Source organism: Malus domestica, chromosome 12, assembly GCF_042453785.1.
Source record: "Malus domestica chromosome 12, GDT2T_hap1".
NCBI lineage: Eukaryota > Viridiplantae > Streptophyta > Magnoliopsida > Rosales > Rosaceae > Malus > Malus domestica.
This window is the reverse complement of record NC_091672.1, coordinates 6,586,043-6,604,580: the sequence shown is the minus strand read 5'-3', so window position 1 is coordinate 6,604,580 and position 18,538 is coordinate 6,586,043. Positions and strand designations below refer to the sequence as shown.

Here is an 18,538-nt window from a genome sequence, read left to right as displayed (position 1 = left end):
GGCCATACTGTATATATTGAGCCCCATTTTCTCTACAAACCTAAGTTCACACTCTTGCAAACTCCAAAAACTCTCTAAACACTTTTCTCTCTACAATTCTAAGTTTGGCATCGAAGTTTCTTCGGCCAAAGCCCTCCCCCATTCATCGTGGGCGCGTGAGGCTCTTGGCCTTGACCCTAAGGTGTTGATTGTTTTATAGATGCAATTTTGTCGAAGAAGAATGAAGAAATTTGCATCCACAACGATGATTGTGCAAAAATGTAGTATTGTGGGCTACGCAAGTTGTACAGATGGTTCAAGCGGAGATTTTGAAATAAGTTCCTGCCAAATTAAAAAAATTCAAAATCTTAAGCAGCATGTGCTGCTACGTGGAAAAATCCTTATTCCCACAAAAAATTTGACATTTTTATTTTATTTTTATTTTGACAATAACTTTTTTTTTTAAATTTTTTTAATTGTTTCATATGTCCACATGGAGCCACCATGCTCACGCATTCACGGAGCTCCTGTTGCCTAGGCTAACGGAAATATGAATCTGGGAGCAAAATGTCACTTTAGGTATGAAAGAGATGAAAAAACTAGGGTAACAAAATACGACTTTCATGATACTTGAGAGTAGTAAAGTGAGAATTAGTGAGCTAAGATTCTACCACATCATCAGTTAATAACTAGGCTAATGGAGTATCAAAGTGGCAGAAAAATCAAAATTTTAAGTATGAAAATAGAAAGAAAAAAAAAAGAGAGAAAAAATAAGTATATATTCTAAATGTTTTACCTTTGAATCTCTAATATGCATATATGGGCAAAGGAAATTGTCCAAAACACATATCGCTATAGCCTATAGCTGTAGGAACATTCCCTTTTTTTCTTCCTAATAGATGTAGGGTTGTGATTTTCACACACCCTAAACTACCTTTCACACACCCTTCTCTATTTTTTAGTACTTAATTGGTATCCTACTATTTAATCTTCCATACATATCCCTCCCTATTTAATCTTTCATTAATTACCATAAAAAAGTAGGAAGGATATATACGGAAGATTAAATAGTAAGATACCAATTAACTATTAAAAAATAGGGAGGGGTGTGGGAAAGGTGGTTAAGGGTGTGTGAAAATCACAACCCTAGATGTAAACATTCTTTTAGAGCGAGGTGCCATAGGGATTCTTTTGCCGACAATTGATCTTTTACATATTTTGACCAGGATAATACTTGCATCTCCTGTTGCAAATAATGTATCTTCATCGTATAAATTTTATAATCAAAACTTTTTATTCTCTTAAATTTCATTTTAAGATCATCTTTAACAAAAATCATTTGAATTGCATCGTTTTATTATATAATAAATACCAAAAATATATATAACAATATTTGGGAATTTCTTATATATTCATTAATCTCCAAAGTGGAGTATATATAGGAGTTACAATTGGTATTACATATGTACTTCACCAATGTGGGACAATAAACTACTATTTACAGTTTAACTAATATATAACTCACAACACTCCCCCTCAAGTTGGTGCAAAGATGTCACGCATGCCCAACTTGTCAAGCGAGTTGGAAAACCCACTATTAGACACAGCCTTAGTAAGACCATCAGCAAGTTGATCTTCAAATCTGACAAACGGAAACATAATAATTCCAGCATCAAATTTTTCCTTAATGAAATGTCGATCAATCTCCACATGTTTTGTTCGATCATGTTGCACTGGATTATGAGCAATCTCAATAGTAGCCTTGCTATCACAATGAAGTTTCATAGCACGCTTGGGTTTAAACCCAAGATCTCTCAACAATTTTTTTAACCACAAAAACTCACATACATAATGAGACATACCACGAAACTCAGCTTCTGCACTTGACCTAGCCACCACTTTTTGTTTCTTGCTTCTCCAAGTAACTAAATTACCACCCACAAACATAAAGTATCCAGATGTAGATCGCCGATCAATGATAGAACCTGCCCAATCTGCATTTGTATACCCTTTGACATTCAAATGACCATTCTTGGAGAAAACCAAGCCTCTGCCAGGAGCCATCTTCAAGTACCTCAAAATACGGGTTACTACATCCATATGAGCTTCACTAGGTAAGTGTATAAACTGACTTACCACACTAACTGCATAAGCAATGTTAGGGCGAGTGTGAGACAAATAAATTAATCTCCCCACAAGCCTCTGATACCGTTCCTTATGAGTAGGAACTTGATCTGGAAATAATCTCATACGATGATTCTGCTCAATCAGAGTATCAACAGGTTTGCAATCTAACATACCTATTTCAGCTAACAAATCAAGAACATACTTCCGTTGAAACAGACAAATACCATGCTTAGATCGTGCAACCTCGATTCCAAGAAAATACTTCAATTCACCCAATTCTTTCATCTCAAATTAAGTAGCTAGGTACTTTTGAAGGCGTTGTATCTCCTTCTGATCATCACCAGTCACTATCATATCATCAACATAAATAATCAATGCAGTTAGCTTACAATTTTGTCGCTTTAGAAACAAAGTATGATCTGAATGACTCTGGATATACCCAAACTTCTTCATTGAACTTGTAAACCTCCCAAACCACGCTCTAGGAGATTGTTTTAGACCATACAAAGCCTTTCGTAACCTGCATACAACACCTTTTTCAGGAGATGTTCCAATACCAGGTGGGAGATCCATATAAACTTCCTCATTAAGATCACCATGAAGGAAAGCATTATTAACATCAAACTGCAACAGAGGTCAATCCTGATTTGCTACTAAGGACAGAAGAACACACACAGTATTAAGTTTGGCAACAGGAGGAAACGTCTCCTAATAATCCACCCCATAGGGTTGAGTATAACCCTTAGCAACTAATCTGGCTTTATACCGGTCGATAGAACCATCTACTTTGTGCTTAATAGTAAACACCCATCTACATCTAACGACTTTCTTCCCGTTTGGTAAAGGAACCAAATCCAAAGTAGAATTCTTTTCCAAAGCTTCCATCTCAACTTTCATGGCATTAACCCACTTAGGGTCAGACAAAGCATCTTTCAATTTTGTTGGAATTGATACACGAGATAGCTGACATATGTAAAATGCATACGGTTTGGACAAAGGATGAGTAGACATATAATTATTGATAGGATATTTGGCTTTGGCATGCATATTAGGCTCATATTGTACTTTAGGTTTTCCACGATTAGCTCGTGGAGGCAACTGATAAGTAGAAGAATCGTCATAATTTACCTCATGTATGCCACCATCTTGTACCAAACTGTTAGAAAAATCATCATTGGACAAACCATCATCAGGCAACTCGTTAGACATATCAGCAGCAGGCAACTGATCATCAGAAGGTAATTCGTCAGACATACTAACAGGCAACTCGTTGGGCACATCTGATCTGTCGTCAGTAGAAATAGTTCCGGGAATGACAGGTGATCGATCACTATCTGTAGCCGACTGATCAGTATCATGCAACATAATAGGTTATGTTCCCAACTCTGCCTGTAACACATCATCCATACCATCTCTTCGAATCTGCACTTCACTCCTCATCTCCCCCTGAAGTGGAGAGTCGGAAGATGGCTTCACAAAATACGAAACTTCCTCATGGAAGGTGACATCCATGGTAATATAAGTTTTTTTAGTTGGAGGATGATAACACTTATAGCCTTTTTTATTGTTAGCATACCCAACAAAGACACACCGGAGAGCATATGCATCAAGTTTACTCCGCTGATGAGAGTAGACATGCACATACACAATACACCCAAACACTTTCAAATGAAGCTTTGATACAGAAACAAGAGAAATATGTTTTTGTAGCACATCAAACGGTGTCTGAAAATCAAGAACCCTACTTGGAACATGATTGATCAAATACACAGCAACCAAAACAACATGACCCCACAAATGATTAGAAACACATTTATCCAACATCAAGGAGCAAGCAACATCCATTATTTGACGATTCTTCCGTTCGGACACACCATTTTGTTAGGGTGTCAACGGAGTAGTCGTCTGGTGAATAATACCATGATCACGAAAAAAGCATGCCAAAGTGTGATTCACATATTCTCCTCCGTTATCAGACCTGAAGACCTTAACTTTGGTCTGAAACTGAGTAGACACCATTGTACAAAATTCTTAAAGAAGTAACGGAACATCACTCTCATTCTTCATCAAGAACACCCAAGTTAACCGAGTACAATCATCAATAAAAGTAACAAACCAACAGAATCCATTAGAAGTAATTTTCGCCGGACCCCACACATCAGAATGTATCGAATCAAATGGCAAAGTAGCTTTAGAATCACTTACGGGAAAGGAAGCACGATGACTCTTAGTCAGGACACATGTTTCACATTTGAACTCTGAATCACTACAAGTGCGAAACAAAGAAGGAAATAGATGCTTCATATAACTGAATGATGGATGTCCCAATCATCGATCCCACAACCAAATTTGATGTCTGTCATCCACTTTAGCACTTAAAGCTTGATGATTATATGAACCGGAAACAACAATATCCTCCATAGTCAAGATGTACAAACCTCCTATTCTTCTACCACGACCAATTATCTTCTGAGTTTGAATGTCTTGAAAATAACAATGCGTAGGGTAGAAGTGAGCAGAACAATATAAGGTATCAAGAAATTTTCCAACCGACAAAAGATTGCACTTAACATCAGGAACAAGTAAAGCACGGACTAGTGATAAGGTTGGAGTGAGAGAGATAATGCCTTCACCCTTCACAGGGGAAAGTGCTCCATTTGCACTAGTAATATACGGATCACGAATATAGTCACATAACTCATCAAACACTCTAAGGTCATTAGTCACATGATCAGTGGCCCCAGTATCAATTATCCATTTATTTGTTCCACAAAGATGCATAACAACACTATGATTAAATTGAGCCATTGAACAAAATCACGAACAAAATCACGAACAATAAAGGTGTTGATGCACAAAACCGGAGGGGTCTTGGAACAACGTAAATCCGACCGTGAATCTGCAAGAAAGTAAATAACACAAGATTTATCGTGGTTCACCCCAATGTTTGGGCTACGTCCACACTGATATTGTATTTCTGAGGGAGAGAGAGCTCTGAATATGAGAGTGAGAGCTTTGAGAGGATGAGAGGGCTTTAGGGGTAAGGAGGCTTGCCCCTATTGTGAGGGTGAAGAGTCCCTTTTATAGAATAAGGGCTCATCACTTATTACATATTTGCCTCTTCCTTTATTACATAATTACATTTGAGTCCCCCGAGTATTTATACGAGGTCTAAATACGGAGGCCCTAAGTATGGTATAAACAGTAGTCCTCCAAGTCTTCAGTCAAGAAAGTCTTTTGGCTAGAGACTTGAAATTCAGTCCATGTGTGGGCCGAAGTAACTAGATGTCGTCTAGAACTGATACTCGATATGAGGCGGTGCCCAATCTGAAATGATGCTCAATTAGAAGTAGCACATGTTGCGAGCTTGCTCTGCTTGTGGCTTATGTTACCTTGGTTGGCTGTCATCTAGAACTGATACTCGATATGAGGCGGTGCCCAATCTGAAATGATGCTCAATTAGAAGTAGCACATGTTGCGAGCCTGCTCTGCTTGTGGCTTATGTTACCTTGGTTGGCTCGGCTTATGGCGTTGAAGGTGAGGGAGTTCCTTTTATAGAATAAGGGCTCGCTCCTCAATACATAAATATGGGCTAGAGTTGATGCTCGCGGCTTTGCTCAGCTGGCGGCAATACTCTCTAATGAAGGTGAGGGAGTCTCTTTTATAAAATAAGGGCTAGCTCCTCAGTACATGAATAATGGGTTAGGAGTGATGCTCGCGGCGAGGTAGTTGCTCAGCTGGCGGCGATGCTCTCTAATGAAGGTGAGGGAGTCCCTTTTATAAAATAAAGGCTCGCTCCTCAGTATATAAATAATGGGCTAAGTCCCCCAAGTATTTTTCATGAGGCCCAATTGAGGCCCAATTTATGGTACATAATGTAGTCCCCCAAGTCTTCGGTCAATAGAGTTTGTTGGCTGGAGACTTCAAATTGAATCCATGTATGGGCCGAAGTGGTGGTTGTTCGGATGCGGTATTTGTATACCCTGCACTGAAGCTTTGTAGGTGAAGCTTTGCAAGTGAAGCTTTGAAGCTGAAGCTTTTGTAAATGAAGCTTTTGAAGCTGGAGCTCTGTAAATGAAGCTTTTGAAGCTAGAGCTTTTGTAAATGAAGCTTTTGAAGCTAGATTGACATGAGTGATGCTCATGAATGTTTATGTTGATTGACATGAGTGATGCTCATGGATGTTGACATGAGTGATGCTCATGAATGTTGAAATGAGTGATGTTCATGAATGTTGAAATGAGTGATGCTCATGAATGTTAACATGAGTGATGCTCATGAATGTTGACATGAATAATGATCATGAATGTTTATGTATGATTGACATGAATGATGTTCATGAATGTTTATGTATTATTGACATGAGTGATGCTTATGAACATGTATGATTGACATGAGTGATGCTCATGTATAATTTTGGAATACTGGACGTACTTTTGATCACCTGGTTGGTGATAATAGCGGCAAGTTGCCGAATAATTTTGGAGTACTGGGCGTACTTTTGATCACCTGGTTGGTGATAATAGCGGCAGGTTGCCAAATAATTTTGGAAGTATTGGGCGTACTTTTGATCACCTGGTTGGTGATAATAGTGGCAGGGTACCGAATAATTTTGGAAGTACTTGGCGTACTTTTGGTCACCTGGTTGGTGATAATAGCGGCAGGGTGCCGAATAAATTTGGAGCCATAGGGCCTGGCTCTTTTGGGCATACGGGCCTTCGCCCTCCACATGACATTGCAGCCCATTATTTTGGGCTTGCCGTTTTTTTTATTTTTTATTACCCTCTGATGGGGTTATACAGATGTTTCCGAAAGATAAAAAAAATAAATTACATCATTCTGGTGGGGTGTTTATTCCTTGCTTTTGTAGTGTCCCCATGTGCCTTCCTTTTGCTTTCTCTTTATTTTTCTTTCTTTTGGCAGATGATAGACAAGGGAATAATGCCATTTCTTTTTTTTGCTTTTGCTTTTGCTTTTGCTTTTGTTTTCTCTTTTCTTTTCAGCTTTGCTTTTGCTTTTCTGCTTTGCATTTGCTTTTGTTTCCCACTGCGCCTCTCTCTTTTGCTTTTGTGCCGCAGCTCACTTGATTCCTTTTCTTTCTACTTTTCTCTCTGCTTTCTTTTCTTTTCTCTTTTCTTTTCTGCTTTGCTTGTGATCTCCCCGCTCCTTCTCTGTCCACCCATGTTTTATGGCCTTGGAGACCATATGGCTTTAAGCTTTTAATTGCCACTGTAATCCCTGACCCGGGTTTCGCTGGAGAACAGATTGCCCTGAGCAGATGAACTGAGACTCTTCGAACCCCGCCAAGCAAATTCAAGGCTCTTCTCAATTTTGCGCTTAGCCTTGTCCTGGTAATCTATTCGCCCGGAGAAAAGTGAGTCAAATCCAACTTCTGCTCCCAACAAGTAAGCCTAGACAATGCTCTAATTGACCCGAGGTGACTAGATGCTTGACTATACTCTGGACGGAGTCACTCTGACCTTTCCATCACCGCTGGAAGAATGCATGTTCGACATAAATGAATTTGCGATTCTTGTCAGCCAGCAGAGCAGGAACCAAAGAATCCAACACATTTTGCACCCAAGCCCCCTGATGGAATTGTTTGAGCCAACATAATACTGATCAACGGTCTTTAATCTGCCAACGTCGTCGTGGGTGTGAGGGACCAAATGGACATTGATTTTGCTGGGACAGAGTCGCCACCATTAGCGGTAGCACTGGCAAAGCTGTTCTCTTCCGATGAAGGTCAGCTCTCAGCAGCTGCTCTCAAAAGTTAAAAAATGAGTAATTTCCAGAAACAAGAGCCATTGAGAGTTATCAGCTTCAGAGCAATTGAGAGTTAACAGTAGTCACACCATCGAAGAGAGAAGGTAGAAGTCAGAAAAGAGAGGCGATGATTGCTCGCTCATCAATCAAGACAGAGAGATGAGAGATTTGATTTAACCTCCCAACATGGTGCACTTCCAAAATCATCCCACTCACATCACTAGCCAACATATAATTCAACCTCCCAACATGGTGCACTTCCAAAATCGTAACCTGCAACCCTTCTCCACCCGTGTTGAATTTCGTCATGGTTTCCATTAAAAGCGAGCTCCAATCTTCCCCACTCACTCCCTTCCAAACCCTATGCATGAAAATGACACCGTTTTGATGCCCAATGACCACGAAACTGTCGTTCTTGTAAACTGACAAGAAGGAAGCCATGGCCATGATCGGAGACCTCAACAACGTATCAAACTCCACCAAAACGTCGTCATTTCTAACAAACACATAAACCATCCCTCTCTCGTCTCCGATGACAACATATTTTGTAACCCCCTCGAAATCTTGAAATGGCAGGACGTGAATACACGTGGCATGGGAATCCAATTTCACGGCGGAAACGAATTAAAACATGTCGGACCAAAACAGGCTATATTTTGTTATCGAAACTAGCCTTGTCCTTTCTCCAATTTTACGATCGAACCCAAACCCTTCTTCTTCTTCAACCTTTCATTAGCTTCTGGCTTTCTTTTTCGTCAACCGCTAAAGTCAAACCATCGTCAATCGAAGCAGGATTTTTCAAATGATCCGATAGTAATTTGAATTCTAATCTCGCGACTATTTCGGTTAGGTTCTTCACTACTTCCTCGAGCCTCTGCAATACCAGCTGTTATGGATTGAGCTCGATTTCAGGTTTTTTTCTTGGCTTTTCTGAAAAGTGGAAATTAAGTGGGTTATGGGGAAAGGAATGAGTTCAGAGGCAGAGAGAAAGAGAGAGATGAGTGATGGTGTTTAAGGGATGAGTTTCAAAGCTGAGTGAATGTTTGTGGGTTTTTGCAGATTTTGCAGATTTTGCAGATTCACGGTGAAGGTGAAAAAATGAAAGAGAACCGACACAGCTTTTCGTGTCGTTTTCCACAGACGTCGCCAAATGTTGATACACAAAACCGGAGGGGTCATAGAATAACGTAAATCCGACCGTGAATCTCCAAGAAAGTAAATAACACAAGATTTATCGTGGTTCACCCCAATGTTTGGTCTACGTCCACACTGATATTGTATTTCTGAGGGAGAGAAAGCTCTGAATATGAGAGTGAGAGCTTTGAGAGGATGAGAGGGCTTCTGGGGGTGAGGAAGCTTGCCCCTATTGTGAGGGTGAGGAGTCCCTTTTATAGAATAAGGGCTCCTCACTTATTACATATTTGCCCCTTCCTTTATTACATAATTACATTTGAGTCCTCCGAGTATTTATATGAGGTCTAAATACGAAGGCCCTAAGTATGGTATAAACAGTGCTCCCCTAAGTTCCCGAGTGAGGAAAGCTCCTCGGTTGGGGACTTGCAAGATCCAAGCTATTGAGTAATCACGAAACTTCTAAGTACAGAAGTGTGGTATCATTTTCATTTGCCTTATCTATCCCATATGTAGATGTGGCATCTTCTCTGGAAGTACTTTTCCTCCATCCAGAGGTGGTATCTTTAACCGATGAAGATGCACAAGGTAAAGTATCAATTTCACTTGAAGCTTACTTGTAGTTTCGGGCTTGGTCAAGTGCGATACAAACCCTATAGTAGGAGTCCCCCAAGTCGCTAAGCTAGGAGATTTACCGAATGAGGTAACAGACAAGGTAAGCAATCAGACTTCCAAGCAATGAACCTGGATCGGAGGTTCGACTTCGGCTTCCAGTTGATTGTTCTCATTCTCCTTGTGTCATAAACAGCAACAAGGATAAGGAGAAGCAAATAGAGAAGAGATGATATGAGATACTTTTCCTTTTGAAGAAGTAACTTTCCACAGGCTTATTCTTGAACTGGTCTGGAGGGTTTTCCGGTTTCCTCCAAAGTATAAGGCCGACTCAAGAATTTGAGGGTCAAAACAAGTCCATCAAATCTAAAGTACGTTCAACTCTGATGATATGGGATACTTTTGCTGTTGACAAAGTAGTGGATGTATCGGCACGTGTTCTGTTACGCTTATCTCCACATGCTTCCTTGTATCCTTCTCACTTGCCCTATCTGTTCCTCAGGCAGATGTGGTATCTTCTCTGGAAGCATAAAATGTTAAAGATGAGTACTCGAGAGCAATGCCAGGTAAGTAATCAGGCAAAGGGTTCTAGGCAGTCAGTTCCTCACTGGAAGCTTAATTCCAAGTGCTGATTGATTGCTCTCTTTCTCCTTGTCTTACAGGTAAGAACAAGGCCAAAGGAAAAGATAGGGAAAAAGCATAATATGGGATACTCTTACTTTTAACCCTGATGATATGAGATACTTTTGCTCTGGTGTGGCTTCTTTGCTGAGGTATTATCGGGAGGAAAAGAAGCTGAGTATTTCGAGAGACTCTACTGAGAGTGCCCTATCGGATGTGAACAAAAGTTGAGCATTTTTTTTATTTGCAGGTCTGCCTGGCTGTGGAGGATGGAGGTCAACATATATAGGAGTCTCCCTAACAACAAGTAGTAGTGTTATTCCTTTACCCTTCTTGGTCATAGCAATTTAGTGGAAGCTACAAGCTTCAAATGTTTTAACTTTGTTAGAGCACTTTGAAAAAGTGGTATGTGGTATCTGGAAAGGTGATGTTGCATGTGAAGATTACAGACAAGCTTTATCCAAGGAAATCTGGCTCTCGAAGTTCGTAAAGCGGTGCCTCTTTGACTTTCAAACAAGCAATCTTGTTAGGAATCTGGCTCTCGAGATTCAGAGAATAGTGCCTCTTTGATTTTTTAGAAAGTAATCCCATTGGGAGTCTGAATTATGAGATTTGGAGAGCAGTGTCTCTTCAATTTTTGAGAAAGTAATCTTGTTGGGAGTCTGGCTCTCGAGATTCGGAGGGCGGTGCCTCTTCAATTTTTGAGCATGTAATCCTGTTGGGAGTGGCTCTCGAGATTCGAAGAGCTGTGCCTCTTCGATTTTTGATAAAGTAATCCTGTTGGGAGTCTGACTTTTAAGATTCGGAGAGCAGTGTCTCTTTGATTTTTTAGAAAGTAATCTTGTTGAGAGTCTGGCTCTCGAGATTTGGAGGGCGGTGCCTCTTCGATTTTTGAGCAAGCAATCTTGTTGGGAGTGTTTTCTCGAATGTGAGTAAAGGTTGGGCATTTTTTCCAGTCTGCCTTGCCACAGAGCACGGAGGTTGACACACATTGGGACTTTCTAGTTATCAACCAGTGGTATTGTTCCTTTACCCTTATGGGTAATAGTAGGGTAGCTGGACCTTTAAAATTTATGTGTCTAAACTTTGTTAGAGATCTTTGGCAATGTTATATGTGGTACCCGATGAGCTGATGTTGCGTGTGGAAAGTTATGCCTCTTCGGAATCCAGAGAGTGGTGCCTCTTCGATTTTTGAACCAACGGCTCTGTTGCCTTTTCTTTTATAAGGGCACCAATTGTGTGCAAGAAGTACATTTAAAGAGTTATTGCTTGTAGGAATTTTCCCCTTACTTCAGAGATTTATTGCACCTCATTTCTCCTTCATCATTTCTGAGAATGTCTGGCCCATCCGACCATCGTTTTGACTTGAACTTTGGTGAAGAGGCAGTCATGCCTTCTCAAGACAACATATGGCGCCCATCCTTCTTATCCCATACTGGTGCTCTTACCGTTGGGGACTCTGTGATGAAGAATGATATGACCGTTGCGGTGGTGGCTAAGAACCTTCTCACTCCCAAAGATAACAGACTACTTCCAAATGGTCTGATGAGTTGGCTGTTAAGGATTCTCTATCTCTCAGTGTTCAGTGTGCAGGTTCTGTGTATATTAGGCCCAACGCGTATTTGTTTGAACCCGCCAAGTTGAATCATTGGCGGCTGAAGTGATAAGTCTCAAACAAGAGATCAGAGGGCTCAAGCATGAGAATAAACAATTGCACAGGCTCACACATAACTATGCTACAAACATGAAGAAGAAGCTCGACCAGCTGTAGGAATCTGATGGTCAGATTTTACTTGATCATCAGAGGTTTGTGGGTTTGTTCCAAAGGCATTTATTGCCTTCGTCTTCTGGGGCTGTACTGTGTAATGAAGCACCAAATGATCAACCTTCAGTGCCTCTTGCTTCTGGGGTTCTGCCTAGTACTGATGCTCCGAATAATTACCCTCTTGTGCATCCTCTTTCTGGGGCTTTGCCGATTACTGAGACTTCTCCTAAGCAACCTTTGTGAAGGCTCTCTCTTGTTTGTTTATTTTGATTCATGTATATGTACATATGTGTAACTTATCGGAGATATCAATAAACAAGTTTTACTTTATTTCAACGTATTGTGTTAAATACACCAAGGCCTTCTTCACTAAGTTCTTTGAAATTTTCCTTTTGTTGAATCTTATATGTTGAAGCTTTATGAGTGAAGCATGTAGGTTGAGGTAGTGCTCCCTTAATTTCCCGAGTGAGGAAAACTTCTCAGTTGGAGACTTGAAAAAATCCAAGTCACTGAGTGGTCGTGAGACTTCCGAGTATCAAGGTACAGTAGCATATGGTAGGAGTCCCCCAAGTCTGCGGTCGAGGGAGTTGATGATGCAAAAATTAACTTAACACACAAATTAAACCCTCTTGTTGTCAATTGTAGTAAAGAATGTAAGTAGGGATCGTTCTAGGCCAGGGATTATGAGGGATTGCTAAAAACTTGAAACTGACTTAAAAACGTAAAATTAAGTTTAAAACACCAACTTAGACTTAAAAGATTCAATACAAACTAAAAAGACTCAAAAGTAGTTTAAAAGACTCTAGGGATGGTTTTGGACGAAATTAGGTTCTAACTTGAGTCAAGACACTTAAAAACACAAATCAAAACAAATTTTGACTAATAAAACACTTTAAAGTAAAGGGGGATTTGATTTTGACGAAATTGAAAACAAAACAAACAGATTGTAAACTAAAACAGATTTTGGACGAATTTGGGTAAACTATGGATGATGGGCTAGCTAGAGGGTTCTTCTCCACACATGACACACTTGCACATAAACCAATTTTCAGTTGTTCTTTCGATGAATCATGAAACTCAACACCCCAGGTTAATTAAATCCGCTTAAATTAACTTTCAAGTTCTCCTTAAGTTATTGAATTGGATGGGAAAGCGCATACAACAATTCAAGCATTCTTCAAAAGTCCTTTACGTGAACAACACAATAAAGATACAATCAAAGATCATTAAGCATTATGAAAACTATAAGTATTGACGAGGTATTCGTTACTATGATGAGCATGAAACTCCTACCAAGAATTCATTTAACGCGATCGTTTTTAAGCAACCTCCACTACTTGTGAATATAAGTTTGTAACTATTAGGTGAAACTCTCCTATATTCTAGCATCATATTCATGCATGCAACTAAGTGTGCACTCTTAATAAACATACACGAATAAGTTAACAATCAAGCAGCTAAACAAATTGAATTCACAACTTATGAATCACAACTGAAGGTAATCAATTCATATTGCAAGTATGTTCATGGCTTTGAATTTCCCCCTAACTAAATAGGGGTTTAGCCACTCATAATTGCAACAAAATTAGAAAATAACAAAGTAGACATTGAAAGCAAGAACGAAGTACACCTAAAACGCTTCAAAGTTCCAAGCTTGAAACGCCAAGGACCTTTGTTTTCACCATCTTGTTGCAGCACAAATGTCTAGGATGTGTATGGATTTATGGAAGGGTTATGAATGTATTTAGGTTGGATGGATGCCACGGCAAGGGAATGGAATTGTATGTGTTTGTGGGATGTCGGAATATATGGATGAATGTGAGGTGCTCACGGCTAGGGAATGGAATTGGATCTCACGGCATGGAAAATGGAAGTGTATGGAGATGTGTTTGAATGTATGGATGAAATGGAATTGAGCTCACGGCAAGGGACTTGTGTTTGTGAATGAAGCTCTTTTTATGGATTCAGATTGTTCTTTAGGAAGGGGAATGGTGGAAGTATTTATAGGCTAAGGAGAGGACCACTTCAATTCCTTGCATGTGCAATTTGTATGGGTGTGTGTTGTCCATGTTTCCCTTTACATTTGCACACACATGACCTCCATCATTTCAGCCACAAAACAAACACATTTTCTGCCATGTTTCTCCTTTACATTTACACACATGTTCTTCATCATTTCAGCCACCAATCCACCCCTTTTCTGCCCATATGTTATGTGTTTCCATGTGATGTGTATTCTTTGCTTTCCCATGTGTTTGTGCTGCCATGTAATCATCATTTCCACATTGTACTAGCTGTTACACTTGCACACACATGTTCTTCATCATTTCAACCACAAAACAAACACATTTTCTGCCCTTCAACCTGTCCATGCAGTTTGCATGTGTGTGTATGTCATCCTTGCATGTGTGTGAGCTGTTTGATGTCTCCTCCCTTTGCATGTGTTTGTGCTGTCACCTTTGCACAAAAAGACCCTCACCTTGTTGTGGGTTTGCATGTGTGTGTGCTGTCCATGTTTACCTTTGCATTTGCACATACACATCTTCATCATATCAGCCACAATCAACATATTTTCTCTATCACATGGCAGCTATGCTGTTTGTTAGTTGTAGGTCAACGCACTTGCACACACACATGCTGAATTCCAATCTTCTAAAAACATCCATCCTCATGTCTCCATGTGCATGCAATCCATTTCAGCCCAAAATTGCTCCAAAATGCACTTTTCTTGCCAACTTTGTTATTAGGACCTACAAACATACAAAAATGGCTTAAAACACTCTTATAAGCAATAACTAACTAAGTAAGTGCAAGAAAACATGTTAACTAAGTCGCATAAATATGCTCCTATCAGTTGACGAAGGAGGTGTCTTGCTAGTAGCCAAGTTTCTAAAGTAACAAAACTTCACCATTTTCCTTTCTAAGTGGTAGCCCAAAACTCCTCCTTCATATATATTTGTTATGAAAGTTATTAGGCCCAAAGAAGAGGAGGCCTATGCTTCTTTCTTTTCTTTTTTTTTTTTTTGAATTTTTGAATTTTTGAATTTCCGAAAATATATATATATATATATATATATATATATATTAAGCTTTATAGGTGAAGCTTTGAGGTTGAAACTTTGTTGGGTACCATAAATTGATTTTGCTTCACACTATCTTTGTGTTGAAGCTTTGTAGGTGAAGCTTTTGTGGTGGGTGAAGCTTTTGTTGGTGAAGCTTTTGTGGTGGGGGAAGCTTTTGTGGTGGGGGAAGCTTTTGTGGGTGAAGCTTTTGTAGGTGAAGCTATTGTGGGTGAAGCTTTTGTAGGTGAAGCTTTTGTGGTGGGTGAAGCTTTTATGGGTGAAGTTTTTGTAGGTGAAGCTTTTGTGGTGGGGGAAGTTTTTGTGGGTGAAGCTTTTGTGGTGGGGGAAGCTTTTGTGGTGGGTGAAGCTTTTGTTGGTGAAGCTTTTGTTGGTGAAACTTTTATGGGTGAAGCTTTTATGGGTGAAGCTTTTGTAGGTGAAGCTATTGTGGGTGAAGCTTTTGTAGGTGAAGTTTTTGTGGTGGGTGAAGCTTTTATGGGTGAAGCTTTTATGAGTGAAGCTTTTGTGGTGGGTGAAGCTTTTATGGGTGAAGCTTTTATGAGTGAAGCTTTTGTGGTGGGTGAAGCTTTTATGGGTGAAGCTTTTGTGGTAGGTGAAGCTTTTATAGGTGAAGCTTTTGTAGGTGAAGCTATTGTGGGTGAAGCTTTTGTAGGTGAAGCTTTGGAGTTGAAGCTTTGTAGGTGAAGCTTTGGAGTTAAAGCTTTTGTTGGGTACCATGAATTGATTTTGCTTCACACTATTTTGATCAAGATAGTGTGAAGCTTTTGAGAATTTGTAGTTGTCTTCCATTGATGAAGCTTTTGTTGGAAAAGCTTTTGTGGTGAAGCTTTGTTGGGTACCACGAATTGATTTTCCTTCACACTATCTTGATCAAGATAGAGTGAAGCTTTTGAGAATTTGTAGTTGTCCTCCATTGATGAAGCTTTGTTGAATTTCCCAATTTCCTTTTTTTTCTTTTTTTCTTTTGTTTTTTTTTTTTTTTTTGGGAAAATTAGAAATTTGAAAATGTGGGAGAGACAATATATACAAATTTTGCTTCTACATTGTTGAGCAAGAGATTGTGATGCAAGCCACACCTTGTAGTAGTCGAACGTTTAGATGAACCATATAAATTGAATTTGCTTCGAAGAGTCTTGAATTTGCCTCGAAGGTTTAAGAATTGTAGTTGCCCTCCATTGATGAAGCTTTTGTTGGCACCATAAATTGGTTTTGCTTCACACTGTCTTGATCAAGAGTGTGTGAAGCTTTTGAGAATTGTGGTTGCCCTCCATTGATGAAGCTCTTGTTAGCACCATAAATTGGTTTTGCTTCACACTGTCTTGATCAAGAGTGTGGGAAGCTTTTGAGAATTGTGGTTGAACTCCTTTGATGAAGCTTTTGTTGGCACCATAAATTGGTTTTGCTTCACACTGTCTTGATCAAGAGTGTGTGAAGCTTTTGAGAATTGTGGCTGCCCTCCATTAATGAAGCTCTTGTTGGCACTATAAATTGGTTTTGCTTCACACTGTCTTGATCAAGAGTGTGTGAAGCTTTTGAGAATTATGGTTGAACTCTTTTGATGAAGCTCTTGTTAGCACCATAAGTTGGTTTTGCTTCACACTGTCTTGATCAAGAGTGTGAAGCTTTCTACGAGTTGTAGTGTTTGCATTGTTACAGATGGGAAATGTCTGAAGCAGAAGTAAGAGGGCTGAAAAGCTTGATCTTCATATGCCATGCACTGAAGTTGTTGTTGGCTTGCAATAAGACTTTGTTGGTGACCATAACTCTTGTTGGGCATAAGTGCTCCCCTAGTTGAGTTGTCAAGCTTGAGGGTTTTTTATTATTTGTGAATGCTCGGAGTTCACATGCACAAGTTGTACCACTCATCTTCTGGTAGGTGGAATGAATGGTGAGTTGCTTTCATCGCTTGGTTAGTGGTACGAATATGAGTTCCTTCATCACCTTTCATCACATTTCATCACCTGGTTGGTGGCACGAGGATGAGTTCCTTATTCACCTGGTTGGTGGCATGAATGGCAAGTTGCCAAATGATATTAGAGTACGGGTTGTACATTTCATCACCTGGTTAGTGGCATGAATGAGAGTACAGATTGTACATTTCATCACCTAGTTGGTGGCATGAAGATGAGTTCCGTCTTCACCTGGTTGGTGGCATAAGTGGCAAGTTGCTAAATGATATTAGAGTACTTGTTGTACATTTCATCACCTGGTTGGTGGCATGAAGGAGAGTACGGGTTGTACATTTCATCACATTTCATCACCTGGTTAGTGGCATGAAGGAAAGTACGGGTTGTACATTTCATCACCTGGTTGGTGGCATAAAGGAGAGTACAGGTTTTACATTTCATCACCTGGTTGGTGGCATGAAGATGAGTTCTTTCTTCACCTGGTTGGTGGCATGAGTGGCAAGTTGCCAAATGATATTAGAGTTCGGGTTGTACATTTCATCACCTGGTTAGTAGCATGAAGATGAGTTCCTTCTTCACATTTCATCACCTGGTTGGTAAGAATAAGGGCAAGGTGTCGAGGCACATTGTAGCAAGTGTCGAAGACACAAAGTATGTTGAACCCTTTCGAAACATAGTTGGCTTATGTATGGATGTGTTGGAATGTATGATGTTTATGTATGAATGTGTTGGAATGTATAATGTTTATGTTGATTGATATGAGTGATGCTTATGAATGTTTTGCTATGCATGAAGGGATCCATGCTTTTGATATGTGAACCATGTTGGTTGTAACACTTAGTATCACATACTTTATGTCAAAGTACGCATGTTGAAGCTCTGAGTTGGAGTATAAGGGTAGGTCAGCGTAGACCAAGTGTTCCAATGCTAGAAACGCAAAAGACTCAGAAGAAGTTGTCTGAATTCCCTCTTCTTTAAATATTTGTCGAATGGCTTGTGTGACAAAAGATCTCAAGCGGTTGAGAGTCAAAACATTTGTAATGTGTATGCCTTCTTATAATAGCATTTCCTTTAGTACCTAGTCCTCCACTTTGAAAGAGTGAGGCTTGGCCCCATAGTCATAATAGTCGACGGTACGTTCACCCCTGGTTATCTTGATACGAACTTTTATCCCTCTTATTGTAATGGGCTTGCTGAGAGTAAAAATCCTTCCTGTTACAAGAGACAGATACGTTTGGTGACTTAGCGAGTAGCTAAATGAGGCAGGAGATGATGCAATGGGTGTCTGAATGGCCAATATCTCCTCACTTGGTAGAACTTGACTTCCACTTCCCATTTGTTGATAGGGGTTAACCATATGGGGGTTCCTTTGGTATGTCCTTGCTTCGGGTGAGGCATGGTTGTAAGCCTGTGCCATCACGTCAGAGTAAGTCTTCCAAGTGTTGGCATTGATCATGTACTTAAAGAAACAATCACGTAGGCCTGCCGTGAAGGACTTGAGGGCGGTCTTGTCATCTGCGTCAGCGTAGCGAGAATACTCATGGCTG

The 18,538-nt window shown here is 39.9% G+C and overlaps 1 protein-coding gene across 1 annotated transcript; it reads right to left on the bottom strand.

The window, feature by feature from the left end:
* Positions 1-273: 273 nt before the first annotated feature.
* On the bottom strand, positions 274-2,391 carry LOC139189793 (uncharacterized mitochondrial protein AtMg00810-like). The gene is made up of 2 exons (XM_070809018.1): positions 1,828-2,391; positions 274-321 (listed from the first exon to the last, which is right to left on the bottom strand). The coding sequence occupies exons 1-2, from the start codon at positions 2,389-2,391 to the stop codon at positions 274-276; spliced, it is 612 nt and encodes a 203-aa protein (XP_070665119.1).
* Positions 2,392-18,538: the final 16,147 nt, after the last annotated feature.

Coding starts and splice junctions, on each gene's coding strand:
- LOC139189793 (XM_070809018.1), bottom strand. CDS start 2,391: ATGAAAGAATTGGGTGAATTGAAGTATTTTCTTGGAATCGAGGTTGCA. Junction 322..1,827: donor TTCGTGGTATGTCTCATTAT/GTATGTGAGTTT, acceptor TTAATTTGGCAG/GAACTTATTTCAAAATCTCC.